This window comes from Colletotrichum truncatum, assembly GCF_014235925.2.
Source record: "Colletotrichum truncatum strain CMES1059 chromosome Unknown Contig_0002, whole genome shotgun sequence".
Lineage (NCBI taxonomy): Eukaryota > Fungi > Ascomycota > Sordariomycetes > Glomerellales > Glomerellaceae > Colletotrichum > Colletotrichum truncatum.
This window is the reverse complement of record NW_027222399.1, coordinates 5,048,737-5,067,301: the sequence shown is the minus strand read 5'-3', so window position 1 is coordinate 5,067,301 and position 18,565 is coordinate 5,048,737. Positions and strand designations below refer to the sequence as shown.

The following is an 18,565-nucleotide window of genomic DNA, read 5'->3' as shown; positions in this document are numbered from 1 at the left end:
CACGAAGATCTGGGAAATAGAAGCCGCGTGTATCGCATTTTCTGTTTTTCTTTTTCCCGCTTCACACGTAGCCTTGGGCTCCAGGCTGTCTTGCAAGACGCTCAGAAAACTGTGTTTACCATCCCGATCGTTATCTGCCCTAGAGTGAGCGCGCCCACGATCGCATAGAGTCGCCAACCCAAAAGATGCCCACTCTCCTAATAAACATTTTTGTTAGATTTTTCAATGTACTCTACTGGCAAAGTTGGTGATAGAGTGTACCGAGCTGTTGGCATCAAAGGATCCATCTTGTTGTGAGGAATCCATGTTTGGGAGGGTACAAAGCTATCACGAATGGCTGAAACACAAGGCCCCAATGGAGGAGTACAAAACTCTACATTAGTCTATAGGTAGGAAGCTCAATGGCCAATGGTGTGCGACTCAGTCGTACTATGTTAAGACAGCTTCTTTCAACAGCTCTCTGGTGGAACCAACGCATGCCAATCTTAATTCCATGGAGCGAGTCGCCCATATCCTCAGTCAGCCCGCCACCAACAAACTATTACATCGTTGATACTATGTAAACACGTTCCAACTCCATAGCTTTTCAATGGGTATTTTGTGGCCCTGCTTATAGCCAGTCGACAAATATCATGAGTTGGGAACAAATATTGCTTTGCTTTAAAGTTGGTCTTGCTGACTGAGATTAAGGTTTCTTAATGCTAGCTTACGTGAGGTAACCTTATGTGATTTGTGATTACGTGGACTGGTGTGATCCCTAGACCAGTCTCTGATTTTCCTAGTCGATTCCGAGAACCGATTAGAGGCATGTGTTGTTGTTGATAGTCACGAGATAACCGCCTCTAATGGATGTTCTTCCTATGTACGATAAAGTAACCGTTCTATTCACTTGACCCCAAGGTCTCCACATTCCAACGCCGATATCGACTCACTTATCTCGAGCTCCCATTACTAGTCCGGGCGCTTGCTCATGTAGACCTCGTTATAGCAACATGCAACTCTCATGGACATGAATTATCGGTCTGTACGCCCAACATAGAGTGGAGGAGAGAGTGATTTGGATGACGTGATGTCCCATCGACCGTCTGCTAACCACATGTTCCCAGTTACTCTCCACAGCGGGGGACTGCGGAGCCCTGATAAACCCCATCCGACAGGGCCGTAGACATGGAGAAGTTGAAGGCGTCAACCTAGCAGACCCATGTATAATCCACATGAGTTCACATAGTGCTCCTTTTCTTGCCATCGCAGATGATGATGTGAATAATCAAACCTGTGGGCACAGATCCTTCTTTGCGCATCTCTGTATTTTGTTTTAAGCCCTAATAGCACAACTTTACCTTGAGCTCAAGAACCAGTTAGTGTAGATTGATGGGAGTTGCAGTGACTTTGCGCAATATCATTAGCCCTGATGAACGAATCGGTGAGCTTCAAGGGACAACAACAGTGTACCCTGCATCCATTTCCACCGCATACACCCAGAAACTACCTTAATGTACTCCGTAGTCCTATACTCTTTAGATGCGGCTCTGCGGGATGGGGACATTAGAATACCATTGATACCCTTTCCTTTGTCAAAGGTGCCTTCTGCCCGGTTATCATCCCAGGCCGCGCTGAAGTTCCTCTGTTTAGATTGTCGGGCTAGGAATACTTCGAGGCTTCAGACTCGGCAGAGTGGACTGCGAAAGACTACGCCGTCGTGAATACAGACCCCAAATGTTAGTTCGACTCGGACAGAGACCTTTCGTAAACCATTCCCTCGCTATCTTAACAAGGTCTGGCTGATTACAGGCACGTAGTCCCAATATACACCCACACCTTTCGCCTTATATTGGGGATACGTGACTGTAAGGCATCCCCCCTTATGTTTCCTAACCTGCGTTCTTGGGACTCTGGTAATTGCTGGAACCTGTTTCATAGCCAGAATGATCAAATAGGAACCCTTCAATTATGTTATTCGATCGGCGTCTTGGCTAGCCCCTGACTGGCTAGTCCTCCTCACAAGGATGTACTTGTAGCCAACTGGACCTCGATGGGATACTCTGGGCCTAGTACAATATTGCTATCTAGAGAGTGGATACTGACTCTTCTTACAAGGTGGCACTCGAGCGCAGATGATCGTAATGGCTACAACATGATCGAGTATCTAGCCAACTTCTACTGGACAAACGGTGGAATGGGACTGACTGGTAACCCTAGGCTTACTATAATGGTCTAATTGTTTATTGCAGTCGAACAGCCGCTCTATCTGCCTTGCATAGTACCGCTGGGAAGAACAAGCGATCATCATCGAGACCCTTTGTCGCGATAGAAGATCATATACGGCATTTTGGGGCTATTCAAAGGCTTACTCTTTGGTAAGTACTCCCACTGGTACCGCAAAGACAAGGATAACCTGGCGACATAAGACAGGTTTACATATTTTACCAACAGAATGGAACGTGGTGAGCAGCAAAAGAATGAAAAAAAAAGTTGCCAGCGGACGTAGACGCCAACTGGAGACCTTTGTAGCACAGTTTAAGCCGAGCAGGTTTGACCATTGTGCATTTGGAACCGACTTCATCAAGATCAATGCCCGCAGTCCCGCCGCTGGCATTCAACGATTAATATGAAAGCACCGAATTCTGGTGACATATTGGCGGTGCCAGCAGAGCTTGACACAAACTCCTGCGTCCAGATTGAAGCATCACAGTACTTAAGTCCTTGCGTTCAGAAGCCACAATGCATTCCCAAGCATCAAGACCGCTAGGTGTTTGGGTGATGACGTGAGCGACATGCTGACTCAAACTGGCTCTGGGTTCCGTGAAATAGTGTCCCAAAGGCTGACATGCTAGGTAAACGTTCAGTGTACGCCTAACCACCGGACAGCCTCAGTGCGCACTGGGCTATGTCAACCTTAATTTCGCCGTGGCCATAATACTTTCTATGTCGATCTCACCTGCGCGCCAACTTGTAGCTAGGTAGGCAAGCAAGACTGTCCGAACACATTGCACCGAAACCAGAATAGTTTATCGAGTTTTCAACAGATCATTTAGGGAGTATGGCTATCGAAACCCCCCAAAGTCGGGTCGTAACAAACGTTCTGAGTGCGTTGAAAAGCATCCGTGGTATTGATCTTCATGATGCTACGCACTTATACTCAGGTGAGTGAGATGACCTTTCGAACCGAATCACAATTGAGGATGGACACGCAACACACAAAGAATTGAGGGAGGAAAGCCTGCAACTCATCCAAATGCCTATCTAAGCCACCATGTTTAATGACGTATCTGATTGGTCCGAATTAATAGCCGGACTTAAACCTTCCTTCTCCAGTCTCAGCCAATTTTTGGGACATGTGGAAAGTGAATTGCAACAAAGAAGTCATGTGGCAGAAGCAGAAGCTATAGCCCACGTTGCTCAATTATGTACAACAGATCCCGAGCTGGGCGGTCTTGGTATCGCTGCAGATGCCGTTGTCTGGACCCCAGATCATGCGCCGTCAGATACGACCGCTGAAGCTGTAAAGAAAGAGGCCCTATTGCAAGAGGTTGAGTTCCTGGTCGAAGCTTGGCTTTCTGCCATCAGCTCCCGAGAAGATGCTTCGCAGCAAGCGAGGCCAGTCCTACGAAAACGCCTCGGAACCCCGAGTGACGCTCGCCCAATGACCCTGACAGAAAAGATTATGGTGTATCACGCATTTTCGCTGCCGTCTCCTCGGGGTGTCAAGCCGGGGGATGTCGTGAGGGTGTCACTGGACTGGGTTATTGCCAGCGAAGTCGCATGGCTAGGCATGCTTCACACCACCAGGAGCATCGGACAGCAGCCACGCGCCTGGAGGAACGACCGATTTTGGATCACTGGCGATCATGCTGTCGACCCCCGCAATTATCATCTAGAGAAGAGCCAAATGCTCAGAAAGGAGTTGGAGACGGCCAAGCGGGATCTGAAGATGACAGAAAACCAGGGGTCTAACGTATGTTTTTTATTTTACGTCTGAGATTTGACTGCGCCTGGTGTACCGAGTCTAACATGATGCTGCCGTAGTACACGATTCTCCATACCGAGTTTGTGAGGGAGAGAGCGGAGCCTGGTATGCTTGTCATAGGGGCCGACTCTCACACCTGCTCTGGTGGTGCCGTCAGCTCTCTAGCCATTGGCTTAGGAGCGGGTGACAATATGATCGGTCTCGCAACCGGCCAGACCTGGTTCAAAGTGCCCGAGTCAATCAGAGTTAACTTCACGGGCGAACCCGCCTGGTACATCAAGGGCAAGGACGTCATTCTCTCCATTCTGAGAACGCTCCGTCGTAACACTGTCGCTGCCGACCGAGTTGTCGAGTTTGGAGGTCCGAGTGCGGAGTATCTGTCTTGCGATGCTCGCTTTGCCATTTGCAACATGTGCACAGAGCTAGGGGCAATAACCGGTATTTTCGTCCCAGACAAGGTGACGCGTGCCTTTGTAGATGGCCGCAAGGCAAAGGTTTACAAATCAAACTCGGTGTATTTTGCCCCAGACGAAGACGCTGAATACTCGGCCGTGTTTGATATCGATCTCAGTCATGTCGAGGCCAACATTGCCATCTATCCGTCACCGGATGATGTTCACCCAGTTACGGAACGGTTGGGTATGAAATTCGACGGCTGCTTTATAGGCGCATGCACAACGACTGAGGAAGATCTTGTTCTGGCTGCGCTGGTTCTTGAAGCTGGCCTGAAACGAGGCATACCGATAGTACCTGGCAAACGCCTTATGGTTCCCGGAAGTCGACCAATCGCCAGAAATCTGAAACTTCTCGGCCTCATGGATATTTATGAATCGGCTGGTTTCGAGCAACCTGCACCTGGTTGTAGTATGTGCCTCGGTAGTAAGTGTTTCCCTTGAGAACTATGGCGGTTTTTGGCCCGTCGTATATACGGCGATTGAACTTCGAGTGTTGCTTCCAACGATTGCAATAACTAGCAAACACTCTATCCTAACACTGAAGACTGGCTCAAGGTCAAGAAAACATGTTCACTGACTTGACATATTATAGTGGGGGCTGACGTCGCTGAAGAAGGGTCAAATTGGCTGTCTTCACAAAACCGAAACTTCAGGAATCGAATGGGCAAAGGTATATGATTTTCCCGATAACGCGGTTGTTTCTATGCTGCTCTGAAACTCATTCGAGCATAGTTTCTCGTTTTGTTTTGTTTCACACAGGCCGCTTACTGTTTAGCAGGATCCGTTGGCCACATTTGCTCTGCTGCCACGGTGGCCGCCTCGTCCTTCAGCATGACTCTTTCAGATCCGACAAACCTATTGCGAGAAGTCGATGAAACCAGGTACAATGAATACCTGCAAAAATGCAAAGCCTGGCGAAACAGACAAAACGTAGTGCCGCCAAAGAAACCTGTACAAAGTGGTTCTCAAGACAGCGACGTGGAATACGTTGAGCCTGGGTTGAAGCCAGTCCAAGCCCAACAAACTAGAACACAATCAAGCCCAAGGGCAACTGCATCTGAGACAACAGGTGGAGGCCTTGATAATATCATCCAAGGCCAGATTTTCAAAATGGGGGATTTTGTGGACACAGACGCGGTATGTATTTACTGGCATGCAAGCTACCGGTACTCGTATTGGGCTTTCTATTCTTTTTCTTCTCGTTGTGGGCCAGTGAACTGACCATTCTCTTTCACGGAGCTCAGATTATTCCAGCACCCTTCTGTTCCAGCCCAACCGACGAAGCCTTGGGATCGCATTGCTTCGAATACGTCTGCCCTGAATTCCGTGAACATGTTCGCAAAGGATATACTGTCGTTGTGGGCGGCAAGGCATTCGGATGCGGGTCTTCCAGAGAGGAAGCGGCCCGAGCCTTGAAAGGTAAATACCACCAAGCGGAGCTTTCAAGTGCTGTTCCTTACCTCTACCTCATCAGTAGAGCCTAATGAACTGGTGCTCTACATTGGCTATGAATGGGAAACATAAGTCACTAACATTCAACCTATTTCTCCAGGAATCGGCGTTAGATGCGTTATCGCAAGATCCTTCTCGTTCATTTTTGGGCGGAACATGCCTACAATTGGCTTGGTTGGCTTTGTAATCACGGATGAAGACTTTTACCGCCTTGCAGACCATGGTGCCAAGATAGAGATTGACGTTAAACGACGGTGCGCCACGGTGGGTGGGAGAGCATTTTCGTTTCAACTTGATGACATGGAACTCAAGTTGGTTGAGAACCGAGGCCTCGCGGAGGCTTTTCGGCGGCACAACAAAGATGTCTATGATGCTCTGTGCTCGGCTGGAGACACATCCAGGGTGGTAAAATCGCCAGAGTCTTTGGCAGACTTTTCCAAGCAGCACAAAACGGTGGAGGAGCTTGCTTGGTAGTGCGCAGATACCACAGTTATCAGTACTATATTAGAACGTTGTCTGAAAGGTCTTTCTCCATATGTTTGATCTTGCCATAGAAAGAAATATGAGAAAGGTTTCAAATCTAGTAAATTTTTGTTTAGCCAGTACATAGTTAGAACAAAAATCAAGTTTATTATATAGGTCTGCTGCACTTTCTTCCTCAGTTTGTTAGGTCAAAAGTCGATACGGAACATTTTCCACATAACGAGGTAAATTCATCATGTTTGCGCTATTGAAAATGGTTGTCTGTTCTGATCCTCAGTTTGGTTTTTACTGCGCTGTCTGTATGGAAAAAGACAGTTCTTCAAATTAGTTGTTTAGGCACCGCTGGATATTGTTCTCAGTGCAATAGAAATCCCCCTCTCTGCAATGTGCATTTTTGAAGGTCTTAAGATTATAAAAGAAACAAGCAGAGCGAAACTACACAGAACATAGAAGCTACTCCTTTTGAGTATAGAATAGCTAAAGGTGTATCTCTTCTATTCTTCTACCCCAATCATCACTTCATAAGAACAAAACAGTCCGTTTATCAACTGCTTTGGGTTGCGATTTGTGACTCGGTATAAGTAGCAAGTTGAGCCGGGAAAAGCACTTGTATGTTGCATTTTCTTGTTGGTTAGAGAAAACATTTACTAACCCCTGAGCGTGTGTGTGTTGTCTTGCGCATGTACCCGTAGCCAATCCACATAAGAGTGAACGCAAATGCAGCCTCGCTCAGATGAACTCCCTTCTCCTCAGACTCACTCTGATACCTTCCTTGGGTACCTTAGTGCCAGTGCCTGGCAACCCCTGGGGGGCCTCCATCACACCTCCATTGCCGCCCAGAGGTTGAACATCGTAAAGTGTGACGAAGGCAGCGGCGATGGCCATAACCTGCTTCTCGGCATATGTACGGCCACGGCACATGCCGGAGCCAACTCCCCAAGGCTTCATACAGCCTGGTCGAGCAACTTTCTCACCTGTGTCAGGATGTGTTTGAAGGAACCTGTCGGGAACGAATTTTTTAGGGTCTGGGAAAATCGTGGGGTCATGTTGAACAAGGTGATGAAGCACCGTCACCCAAGTCCCCTGCGGGAGAGTGTGAGTGCTGGGGTTTTCCGAGCTCGTAGACATGGGGACCTCTACTGGTCTAGACACGTGGCGCACCGAAGTTGTCTCATTTGTGAGTCGAAACGTCTCGTAGAAGGCAGCTTTCAGCAGCGGGCACTTGTTGTGGATAGACAGGTGGTCGAAATGAGTGATCTTGTGGCGGTTTGTGTCAGTGTCACGCTCAACGAGGACGAACGGGGCCACCTCGTCGCGGATCTGCTGTAGTAGGCCAGGGGTACAGCATATGAAGATGATAAGCCATGAAGTTGCGCGCTGCGTATTGCTGTTCTGACCAAGAAGCAAGCTTGTCTCAATCACAGCACGATGGTAATTACTGACATCGTATTTGCGGAACACCTTGCTACGCTCGAACGACACGGCCGGCACGTCTCTCAACTCATCACCACTGATCGCTCCGTCTTGGTAATCCGATATTTGTTTGAAGAGCTCGCCCACTCGGTCCGTCATGCGGTTGCGGGCTTTGTCGCCCTCCTTGAAGGATCGCAGCGGTATCCATCTCGGTAAACCCAGGCTCAAGAAGAGGACTTGCTCTTCAAACTTCCAGAGGTCTTCAATGCACTCCGGATATCTTGCCAGCCACTCTTCTCCAAAAAGAAGCGAGATTGCCATGTGAGCTCCGAAGTCTCGTAGAAGGTTCATCAAGTCGACCTCAACAATGCCCGGCTGTTCCGGGGTGTCTGGTCGGGTAACTTTTATGTTTGCAGTGCGTTCCCACCCTTTAAGCGAACTTTTAACGTTTCCATCGACATAAGATATCAAGCTGGCTATTCTCTTGGGGATGTCTCCGTCTGTCAAGGCGCCTGCGGCACCATGCTCGTTTAGAAAAGTGCGCTCGAGTGCTGCCAATAGGTCTTTGTGTGCGGCCTGCCACTTCGTGTGCAAGGTTTCGCCGTCCTCTTTGTTGGTACCTCCGACGCGCATGAATAGGCTCCACATCACTGTCCTGGACTCGAGGGCATGATTAGGTTGACCACTGATCAAGAGAGGTCCGCCAATATTCGGGTCGTAGATGACTTGATGCATGCCGGAAAATCCATATAGGGGCCCGCCATATCTTCGGAAAACGTTTCTGGAGCCCAACATATCAGCTATGCATTTGTAGAAGCCACGGATAATGCAAGAGTATAATTACCGGAATTTCTGAGGCCATCCGCCAGCAGTCACACATACTGAGGTGATTATGATATCCAATGGCATTGTGATCGGAAGTAGAGGTCGGCTTTTAGTCGAAAAAAAAGCTCGGTAAAAGATAAAGAGTAAGATAGTTAATACCAAGTACTTTGAGCTTGTTCTTGACAGTATGTCAGGCCATTTCACTGAAAACAATCCATGATGCCCGTCTTCCGCAATAGCTGTACCGTTCATAGCCATGGCGATTGTTGTTGTCTCGAGAATTGTACCAGTAGTATGCTTAGGACTCATCAACCGATGTGATGAATGCTGTTAAAACTACAACAAGCAATTATATTTTTGCTATTTGCGACGTAATTGACGCCGGCCCATACCAATAGGGCAGAGTGTATACTAGACCAGAGTAATTGCAAAAAGGAATGTGCTCCTCACCACCCCTACAAGAAAATAAGTTGTAACCAAGTTGCATTATGTGAGACATTGAAGGGCTCGATTGGCCAATAGAGTTTGTGCTTGCTGAGGATAAGCTCATGTGAGCAGCAACGTGAGCAAATTGGCGAATTGGGATTTCTGCTGATTGATCATCTGGGGCACGGTGTTATGTATTAATTGCACTGTAGTTTAAGTTTTGTGAGCAAACGTTCGAGTAGTCAGTGCAAAATACGACGGCAGTGGCTCTGGTCTCAGGGATAGAAGCGGGTTTTGGTACCAAAGGTTATCCAACACACATAGAATGAAACTTTAATCATGGCTCAAACATACTCACTGTCAGTGGATTTTGTTTTTTGCCGCTAATGCCTGGAGACCATTCCTATTTTCATCTTACCTGCTTAACCAGCTCCATTTGGGTCAATATTGACCTGTTGCACCTGCTTGGCATACGATAGCATTAACCATGAAGTCATTGATAGTACTTCTTGGCTTTCTTGTGGCAACCCTGTTTATAATATCGTGGGTTTTACACAATCGCCACCCCAAATACGATGGCCTCCCCTGGGCTGGCCTACGAAAGGAGCGGTTCCCAAGACTCCGAGCGAGCTTGCGTTATAGCCGTGATGGCCTAAGGGTCGTGGAGGCAGGGTACAAAAAGGTAGGTTCAACTGCGCAACAAAATACTTTGAATTACCTTCAGTGTCTCGAAGCCCTGGTCCTGACGACATGTTGTGTTTTTTTAGTTTAATAAATACGGAAGCCCATTCATTACTCCCCTATCAACCACAAAGCCAATGGTAGTTGTGCCGCCATCTGATATCGAATGGTTGGCAAAAAGGCCCAGGTCCGAGGTTATGCCACCTCAAATGGTTATCCATCCGGATCTGGTTCATTTTTATCTTCCGAAGATGCCCGCTGGAGAATTCACGCACATGCCGACCATCAATGTCCATCTGAAGAAAATAACACCAGAAGTTGTCTGGCGGCAAGTTCGTGACAGCATTCCCATAACCCTTGACGCTGGAGCTTCATGTGATAAGGCATGCGACAATGGCTGGGAGACTAGAGACCAGTTCGAGTTCTTAGGCGGTATTGTGGGACGGCTGTCGGTCGGCCTCTTTCTCTCCAAGAGTCTCAGTCGCGATCCTGAATTTGTTCAAACAATGATTATGTACGGGTTGACTTTCAACATCTTCCCATACCAGTTTCATGACGCCATTCCTAAGCCGCTCAGGAGGCTCTACGTGCCGTTGATCGCAGCACCGTCAAGATATTACTTGCACAAGCTCCACAAGTGGCTTTTACCCCTTGTTCGGCAACATCTGGGTGGTGAAGAGGCCGATGAGGATAAGGATACCGTGCTTTATCACCACATCAAATGGGCGCAACAGTCAGCCGACTCGCAAGACCGGGATCCCCATGTCATCATATCACGGATGGTTTTGATGATCGGTGCACTTGCGCTCCCTACTCTCTACCAGAGCTTGAGTGACTCTGTGGCCAATCTGACCCGGAAGGTGCCGGGAGGTGACGATTGCATAGCAGTGGTTCTTCGACGGGAGACAGCTGTGCTCTTTGAAGAGGCGGAACATGATGTGCTGCGTAACGATTACACTCAACATCTCATTCACCTAGAGTCTTTTCTCAAGGAGACTTTGCGCTACCATACTTTCAATGGGTTTGGTCTTGGTCTGAATCGGGAGGTGGTGGCTGAGAAAGGTTTGAAGCTTCCATCTGCCAAGGCCGGCCCGATACTTCCCAAAGGCACTTGGCTGACAGCGGCGTATGACCCTATACACCGTGATCCAGACAATTATGAAGCACCGGATGAATTCAAGCCGTGGCGATTTGTGTCTCCGAATGGAGAAAAGGATGAAGAATTGACGGATACAAGCGACAAATACCTGCCCTTTGGCCGGGGTAGGGACACTTGTCCCGGAAGGTTCTTTGCTGCGGATTATATGAGGCTGGTGATGGTGTATCTTGTACACAATTTCGAGATCCGTTCGCCGAAAGGCTTGCTCAAAGGACCAGCCACATCGATTGAGATCAAACCCCGAGAACTTGACTCAACCAGTGATGTTCATCGATAGCGAGGAGAGTCGCATGAATTGGTAAACTCTTGAAATTGTCATACCACCTGAGTCCTAATTTCGGGTGAAAGTGATGGCATCGAGTTAGCCGTAGATAGCGCAGGGCTTCGAGACGGGTACTGCCTACATTTCTGGTATATAAATATTGAAGTTGGTTTGTGTTGTTGCCAGTCTGAGACTGTGACAGCCATGCTTAGTAGGTTGGTAACAGCTTGAGCAGGCTTTCAACGTTTAGCGTGTCATGGTCAAGGGAGGACGGCGAGTATATGAACTAAATAGAGAGTAATTTAGATGCAGAGAATGGCATAGGATGGCTGCGATGCTCTGTGTGTAGAAGCAAAATATTAACTTCACGTCCTACAAGCAACTATAGAAAGTAACTAGAAGGTTCGGTATAACTACCTTAACCAGTTGTTCGCCTCCAACTGGATATTAGACTCTTTATTTAGTGACACTTTTAGTAAGCTAGGCGATGAAGGTGAACAGATGTATGGAGAGTAGTGTGAAGAAAATGAAAAGCGAACAGACACGACGCTTCTATAGGTTAAGGTAGGTCACAGTAGCAATGCGGCGGCTTAGCTTTGCATTTCCTCGGTTCACGACAACCTTCCATATATCATTAAGAACCTGGATGATTGACATTTTCGGCTGTTGGTGCGCTTTTGAAGTTAGCCTAGACCTATAAAAGCTTCTCAATTCCTTGTGCAAATTACGTCCTTACCAACTCAACCCGCTATTTTGACGTCTAGGCTCTGCCTAACTTCCTCATTGCAAATTCGATTATCTGGAATTGCATTCCCAGATATTTGCGACTTTTTGCTTACACCCGCTACTAAGCCATCTCAGTCCCCCAGTGCCGTAGTTCTGCCAACATCAACAGCCGTCATATTTTTTTTGTTATCTGACACGATTACTCAGACTCGCCAAATCTATACCAATATCAGTAAACCGCAATGAATTCCATCCGATGGCTGCTGGGATACTGGGGCCGCCGTTCCGAGAAAACTGGCAAGGCACTAGAAGTAGCGGTTCAGGTACCGAATATTCTCAGACTCCCGAGCGAAATCCTTCTTAAGATCATCAGCCACCTCGATTTGTATGATGAGTTTCTTCTTTCGCATACTTGTAGAGTTACTCGACGACTTACACAGAGAGATTGGAGGCTTGCCTTTGACCGACTTACTCGCACTCAGCAACTTAATTTCTGGACTGGACTTGCCTATGTCCTGCCAAACCACTGGGTCTGCGGGCCTTGCCAAAAGTTACATGAAGTTGACTGCTGGGACACTCCTAACTCATATCAAAAGCCTTGTCTTTGCCAGCAACAGATGGATCTCAAGTTTCACTGCGTTTATAGACTGCGTCACTCGCATGTCCAACTGGCTTTGAAGCTCACGAGAATGAAACACAACAACCAGAGTCACCTCAAGAATATTATATCACCATTTACGTACCACAGCATTAAGGGTTCTGCCTCCAAACTACAGTGTTATTGTCGCGCTGAACCAAAGATTGTCAGCGGAAAGTTCCTTCTCCAAGTAGAACTCAAGCTTTAAGATTGGACTTCACAGGTATCCCTCAAGGACCTTTCTTTGACATCAACATGCCCACACATGAGAATACTAGGCTCTACAATAAGGGAGCCCCGGCCCCCGAACAAGGTATCACAAGCTTTAGGACTCGTAGGCCTAATGGATGATGTGTATCTTGCGTTTAGCAGACTAGGGCAGGAAATCTCCGGTCACTGCAATCGTTGTCCAACGGATTATACTGTTTTGGCCACTACTGGTAAAGTTACGGTTTGTACTTGGCATGACCTAGGGTCATATACTTCTCCGGTGGATGAGGAATGGACGGTACATCTCCCGTCAATTTGGAATACGCCCTCAACAGGGCCGGTTATACATCACATTCCTGGAAGTATCCGGCGGATGTATATTCGGGGTTGGTAAGGGCAGAACTTCGAGTCGTGGGAGAGAATAACGAGAGTAGTACAAATGAGGTTGATGCATCTACTAATTGGGGAAGCGTAAATTTATTATCAGGCTCCTAAGACTTTTGAAGTTGGTTTTTTATCCCCCGCCCCTTTTTTCTTGTTGTCAATCTGAGAATCTAATGACTATCCTAACATCGTTTTTTTATTTTTATTTTTAACTGTCCTTATCTACTCTTTAAATCTTTTTGGGTATTTTGTAGTTGGACTTTTTTTGAGGATTGTTAGATACGATGCAATTTGGGGAAAATGCAACGAAAATGGCCAATTTATGTAGAGCTGTTATCAAGAATTGAGGGACAATATCCAAGGGCTCGGGTTCATAATCATGAGAGGTAAATGTAGCGCCTAAAGAATTAAGGTCAAAGGTGCTCAGGGGGAGCAGGGGTTAAAATACTTGTGCAATCTATGTTTATGCAGATGTGTATCGGATATATGCATAAGCCCACGATGCGCATATCGATAAGCCTTGCAGACGATGTCATCTCTTCAAGGGTCCAACTAAGCTTCTACGCATTCCGGAGGACAGCTGTGGCCGCATAGCTCATAACCCCACAGTCTACAACAGCTTTCAGGTTCAAAGCCCGACTAAAACAATGCCACCAAAATGAGCACCTCGCGCCCCTGGACACCTCCTCTCCTCCTCAGAATCCGATTCACAACCTCCCTCCCAGACCTCGACCTCGACATCCCGTCCCCGTCACAGACCACTGTAGCGGCCCTGAAGCATCTCATCCGCAGCCGCCTTTCTCAGCCCGACTCCCAGCGCCGTCTGCGCTTCATCCATCAAGGCAAGATCCTTCCCGATGGGTCAGCTCTCAGCTCCGTTCTCCGTCCCCTCCCACCGCCGCCATCGTCAACCTCTACACCTACGACGCCGTCCTTTCCGGTAGGATTGGAAGATCCGAAAGGCAAGGGAAAAGCGAAAGCCCACGATGCCGCGCCGCCACGCGTCTATGTCAATTGCAGCATTGGCGACAGTCTAACCGATGCTGAACTCGCCGCTGAAGCCGAGGCTGCCCTCCGTGCGCCTTCCGATCGGGCCACGTCCGCTACTACATCACCACCAGACGGCGCGGGCCAACGCCAACATGGCGAGAGCCAATCCCAACCGCAACGTCAGACCCCGCGTGGTTTTGATAGGCTCCTTAATGCGGGTTTCACGGCTGCAGAGGTAAACCAGCTCCGTCTTCAGTTCCGTGAGATCCGAGCGGCGCAGTACACCCCCGACACCATGCCCAGCCCGGATACGATGCGCTCGCTTGAGGACTCGTGGATCGATAGTAATGCTGGCGGAGCTATGCCCGGTGCGGCGGGTGCCGGTGGTGACGGCGGAGAAGGCGGCGGGGACGATGCTTTTGGCGTTATGGGCGGCATTCTGGACGTGCTGATTGAGGGCATGGTTGTCGGGTTCTTCTGGCCTCTTGGGTGCCTTGGTTGGCTTTCGAGGGAGGAGAGTATGCTTTCAGGGCGGTGGCAGGATTTCATCGGATTTGGTGTGACGTTGAGCATCATCATTGGCGTCATCAGGGCGTTCTCAGGTGATCGATAGACTCAGGCATTTTACGTAAGGCGTTTTAGGTTGGAAATTCTTTAATGATACCAGAGCATGGCAGGGCAAAAAAAAAAAGGATATTTATCACGCAGATAGACGCAGCAAAAAGGGCCATTATCTTGCTTCATTGGTGGCCATGGAGAAAGGGCTTTTGCAAACCTCTTACAACTCCGAATCCGCACACACAAAGATTCTACATGGTATAACCCTCCCTTAACCAATCAACGCCTCGTTGAAATCCCCATGGCTACATGAAACAACAACAAACAAGGGGGGAAACTGTCGGCACCCAAACATGTGCCTGTGGTTGAAAAGCACCCGGTACAAACCTTTTAGAGGTACAAGCTCTGGGCGGCGACGATGTCACGGCGGATCTTTGCAAGACTGTCCTCAAACTTTTGGGTGAGCTCCTCGCTGCCCATGACCTTTGCGCCCTGGCCCATCTGCCGCAGGAGCTCTTCCAGACGGCGGAAAAGACGGATAAGAGAACCTTCGTAGGCGTTCGTCATTTTGCTGCTTCGTGTTAGTGAATGAACCATGATGATAACGTTGAGGCCAACTTACCAGATCTCTGCAAAAGGCTTGCCCTGGGCCCATGAGTAGACAGTCTCCATCAACTGCCACTTAAAGCCAGCCAAATACTCCTCCTCATTAAGTTCAAGCTTGCTCTCACGGCTGACCTTGGCAACTTGCTTGGCCTTGGCCTGCACTTCACGGTAGGGCTTGGCCAGCTCCTCACGCAGGGCGGCAGTTTCCAGCTTCTCGTCGAGAACGAAGCAGCTAAGAACAGATGCGATCATCTCAGGGGACAGTTCGTTGAAGAAACGATCGAACAGGAGCTCGGCAAGGACAAGCTCGTGGCCTTCGGTGGAGGAAATCTCGCAAGCGACGCGAGCCTTGAGCTCAACGACCTCGGATTCGTTGAGGAAACCAAGACGGCGAAGGACACGCTTACGGGCCTTGAGCTCATCCATCTGCGCGATGCTGTGAAGCCTAGCAATCTCCTTCTTCTTGGCCTTGATCTGCTCACCCAACTTCTCCTTGGCGCGGTATTGCAAGTAAAGCTCGGGGAGTAGAGGTGAGCCATGGAGCGGGTTGGTAAGGAGGCGAGCCTCCAACATCTCAATCTTCCTCATGAGAGCCTTGAAAGAGTCGTCGGTGATGCCCATGTTCTCAATAGGGTCGAGGTGAGGCACTCCGTCAGGGAATCGTCTGTGAACCTCCCTGAGCGAGCGGCCGACCTCTTCAAGAGCCGCTTGCGACTTAATGTCCTTGGGCATGAAGACTCTGATTTGGCTGATGGCCTTAACACAGGTCAGCAAGCAGGGAATGATCTCAAAGCGAGCCCCGTTGTCAGGTTGCTCAGGCTTTGAGTATGGGACCAGTCCGTTAGGCATGTCCGTGGTCGAAGGACGGGCACCTTCAGGGACAGGTGCGCTCTTCTGGTCGACAACCATCATAACGTCAATGAAGTATGATTCTTGGGGAGGGTACTCGGCTTCTCCCTGCTTGCGCTCCCTACGCTTCACCAGATCCGCAACAACACCCCAGCCGAAGTCAGCACCACCCAAGGTGTTGTTGGTCTTCTTGGGGTCGTGGATTCTGACAAGACGGCCAGGTTGCATGAAATCGATGCAGTAGTCAGGATGTTGAATGACAGCCCGCATGTCGCTGGTGTACTGCTCCAGCTGATTACGCAAGTTGTAGTAGTCTTTGACGGTGGCTTCGTCGGCAATAGACATGCTGTCTCTTTCCTGCTGAAGTGCCACCAACTCGCGTTCCAGGGTGGGAACGCTGGCACCGGTCTGGAACTGGTGGAAGCAACGCTCGAGCATGAACTCAGGGGAAATGGCCTCGATTCTCAAGAGGTTGAGAATCATGTTGTATCCAAGATAAAAGGCGGAGTTGAGGCGGTCCTGCTCACCGACCACAATAGCGCGAGCAGTATCTGGTTCCATCTTGTCATCAATCATCATGATGACAATACCACGGGAATCAAGACCTCTACGACCAGCACGACCAGACATCTGGATGTACTCGGACGGGGTCAGCGGTCTCCGCTGGGTACCATCCCACTTGGTAACCTGAGTGAAAACAACAGTCTTCGCAGGCATGTTTAGACCAATAGAAAAGGTTTCAGTAGCAACCAAGACCTTGATCAAGGATTCTTGGAATAGAATCTCAATAGTCTCCTTCAAGATGGGAAGAAGTCCAGAGTGATGCACACCAATACCCTTCTGCAAAAGGGGGAGCAGGTTCTGGATTTGCGGGAGCTCACGGTCGGCTTCAGACAAACTTTGGATAGCGTTGTTAAAGACCGTCTTGACCATGGCCTGTTCGGAGTCGTTGTTGAATTGGAAGTGGGAGATGTTCAGCGCCAGGTTCTCAACCTCCTTTTTGCTGAAGTTGAAGATGATGACGGGATGAAAGCTCTTCTGCATGATCATCCTGACGATCTTTGAAATGTCGGACTTCATGTCCGCAGCCTGGCCACCCTTGGATGTGTTCTTCTTCGCACCCTTGCCCTTCCAGTTGGCATTGGCATTGGAGGGGTCTTGTCCCTTGGACTGTTCGATGAGAGCCATTGTCTTCTGGAAGTTGCCTTCCCTGAAAACACCCTTCTCGTCGACCACCAAGAAAATGCCGTTGCCGCCGGCGGGGAAGAAGTAGTTTTGAAGGGGGGTAGGTCGGAAATCGGTGTAAACAACGTGACATGCCTGGTGATGGATCTTGGCAATCCACTCGGCGAACTGGAAAGCGTTCGGGATCGTAGCGGACAAAAAGACGTAGCGAACCTTATCGGGCAGCAAAATGATGGTTTCCTCCCAAACTACACCTCTCGTCTTGTCTCGCATGTAGTGGATCTCGTCAAAGACAACCCAAGCAACTTCGCGCATGATTTCAGAGCCACGGTACAACATAGACCGCAAAATCTCGGTGGTCATAACCAAACAGCTGGCAGTAGGATTGATCGTGACATCACCAGTCATGAGGCCGACGTCGCCGAATAGCGCTTCGAAGTCTCGGTACTTTTGGTTACTGAGTGCCTTGATGGGACTCGTGTAGATGACTCGCTGGTTGCGCTTCAAACATTGAGCAATCGCGTACTCGGCAACAACAGTTTTTCCAGCAGACGTGTGGGCGGATACCAGAACGCTCTCCTCTCTCTCAATCGAAGCGACGGACAAGCTCTGGAAAGGATCAAGCTTGAAGTTATACTTGCGCGCAGGCTCCGCAGGAGGCTTGTGCTCAGAGAGAGGAATATACTCGTAGTCTAGGTCGGGGGGAAGAGCCACCTGGTGCTGGATGTTGTGGGAGAGAACGAGGGATTCATCCTGGGCCTGTGTAAAGGTCGCGGCGCCAGCGACCTCTCTAGACTCGGCAGTTTGGAAGGTATCTGTCAGAACAGGCTGGGCCTCGTCCTCCTTCTTCCTGCGCTTATGGCTTTCATGCTGATCATCTGAAGTGGCGGCCGCATCCTCGGCTTCGTCTCCATCCTTGGAGGTGTCATCGGCATCGGGCATGGCGGCGTCCTCGTCCTGTTTAGGCGTGACACCATTCTTCATCCCACCATCGGCATTTCGCTTCTTGCTCTTCTTATCCTTCTTACGCGACCTTTGCGGCTGAGATTGAGAGGGCTCGGGTTCGCTCGGCGACTCGGGCGCCGCATCGGGCTGGGCGTCGAAGACGTCGAATAGCTCGTCCATAGTGAGCGGCGTGTTTTAGCCAAACGTGGAAACAGGAGCAGCGACAAAACTGTTTTGTATGTGTAAAAAATAATTCGATTGGGATTAAGAGGATATATCCCTCAGGAGTTCCGAAGAGTCGGTCTCCGAAAAGAACCAAGTTAGCGATCCGTCTCGCGGGTTGTGGTATTGA

The 18,565-nt window shown here is 49.2% G+C and overlaps 5 protein-coding genes across 5 annotated transcripts; 3 read left to right on the top strand and 2 right to left on the bottom strand.

Moving 5' to 3' along the window:
- Positions 1-3,040: 3,040 nt before the first annotated feature.
- CTRU02_204340 (aconitase) lies at positions 3,041-6,348 on the top strand (the record flags this gene model as incomplete). Its single annotated transcript, XM_036731296.1, has 7 exons — positions 3,041-3,143; positions 3,285-3,955; positions 4,027-4,846; positions 5,015-5,092; positions 5,201-5,559; positions 5,667-5,841; positions 5,975-6,348. The coding sequence occupies 7 exons, from the start codon at positions 3,041-3,043 to the stop codon at positions 6,346-6,348; spliced, it is 2,580 nt and encodes an 859-aa protein (XP_036576956.1).
- Positions 6,349-7,086: 738 nt separating this feature from the next.
- Positions 7,087-8,904, bottom strand: CTRU02_204339 (uncharacterized protein; the record flags this gene model as incomplete). The annotated part of the gene is made up of 2 exons (XM_036731295.1): positions 7,087-8,551; positions 8,615-8,904. 2 exons carry the CDS (start codon positions 8,902-8,904, stop codon positions 7,087-7,089), a joined length of 1,755 nt encoding a protein of 584 aa, XP_036576955.1.
- Positions 8,905-9,508: 604 nt separating this feature from the next.
- On the top strand, positions 9,509-11,138 carry CTRU02_204338 (uncharacterized protein; the record flags this gene model as incomplete). The annotated part of the gene is made up of 2 exons (XM_036731294.1): positions 9,509-9,703; positions 9,789-11,138. The coding sequence occupies 2 exons, from the start codon at positions 9,509-9,511 to the stop codon at positions 11,136-11,138; spliced, it is 1,545 nt and encodes a 514-aa protein (XP_036576954.1).
- A 2,600-nt stretch (positions 11,139-13,738) lies between these two features.
- On the top strand, positions 13,739-14,683 carry CTRU02_204337 (DSC E3 ubiquitin ligase complex subunit 3; the record flags this gene model as incomplete). The annotated part of the gene is made up of 1 exon (XM_036731293.1): positions 13,739-14,683. The coding sequence occupies one exon, from the start codon at positions 13,739-13,741 to the stop codon at positions 14,681-14,683; it is 945 nt and encodes a 314-aa protein (XP_036576953.1).
- A 335-nt stretch (positions 14,684-15,018) lies between these two features.
- CTRU02_204336 (ATP-dependent RNA helicase mtr4) lies at positions 15,019-18,393 on the bottom strand (the record flags this gene model as incomplete). The annotated part of the gene is made up of 2 exons (XM_036731292.1): positions 15,019-15,199; positions 15,251-18,393. The coding sequence occupies 2 exons, from the start codon at positions 18,391-18,393 to the stop codon at positions 15,019-15,021; spliced, it is 3,324 nt and encodes a 1,107-aa protein (XP_036576952.1).
- Between the last annotated feature and the right edge of the window lie 172 nt (positions 18,394-18,565).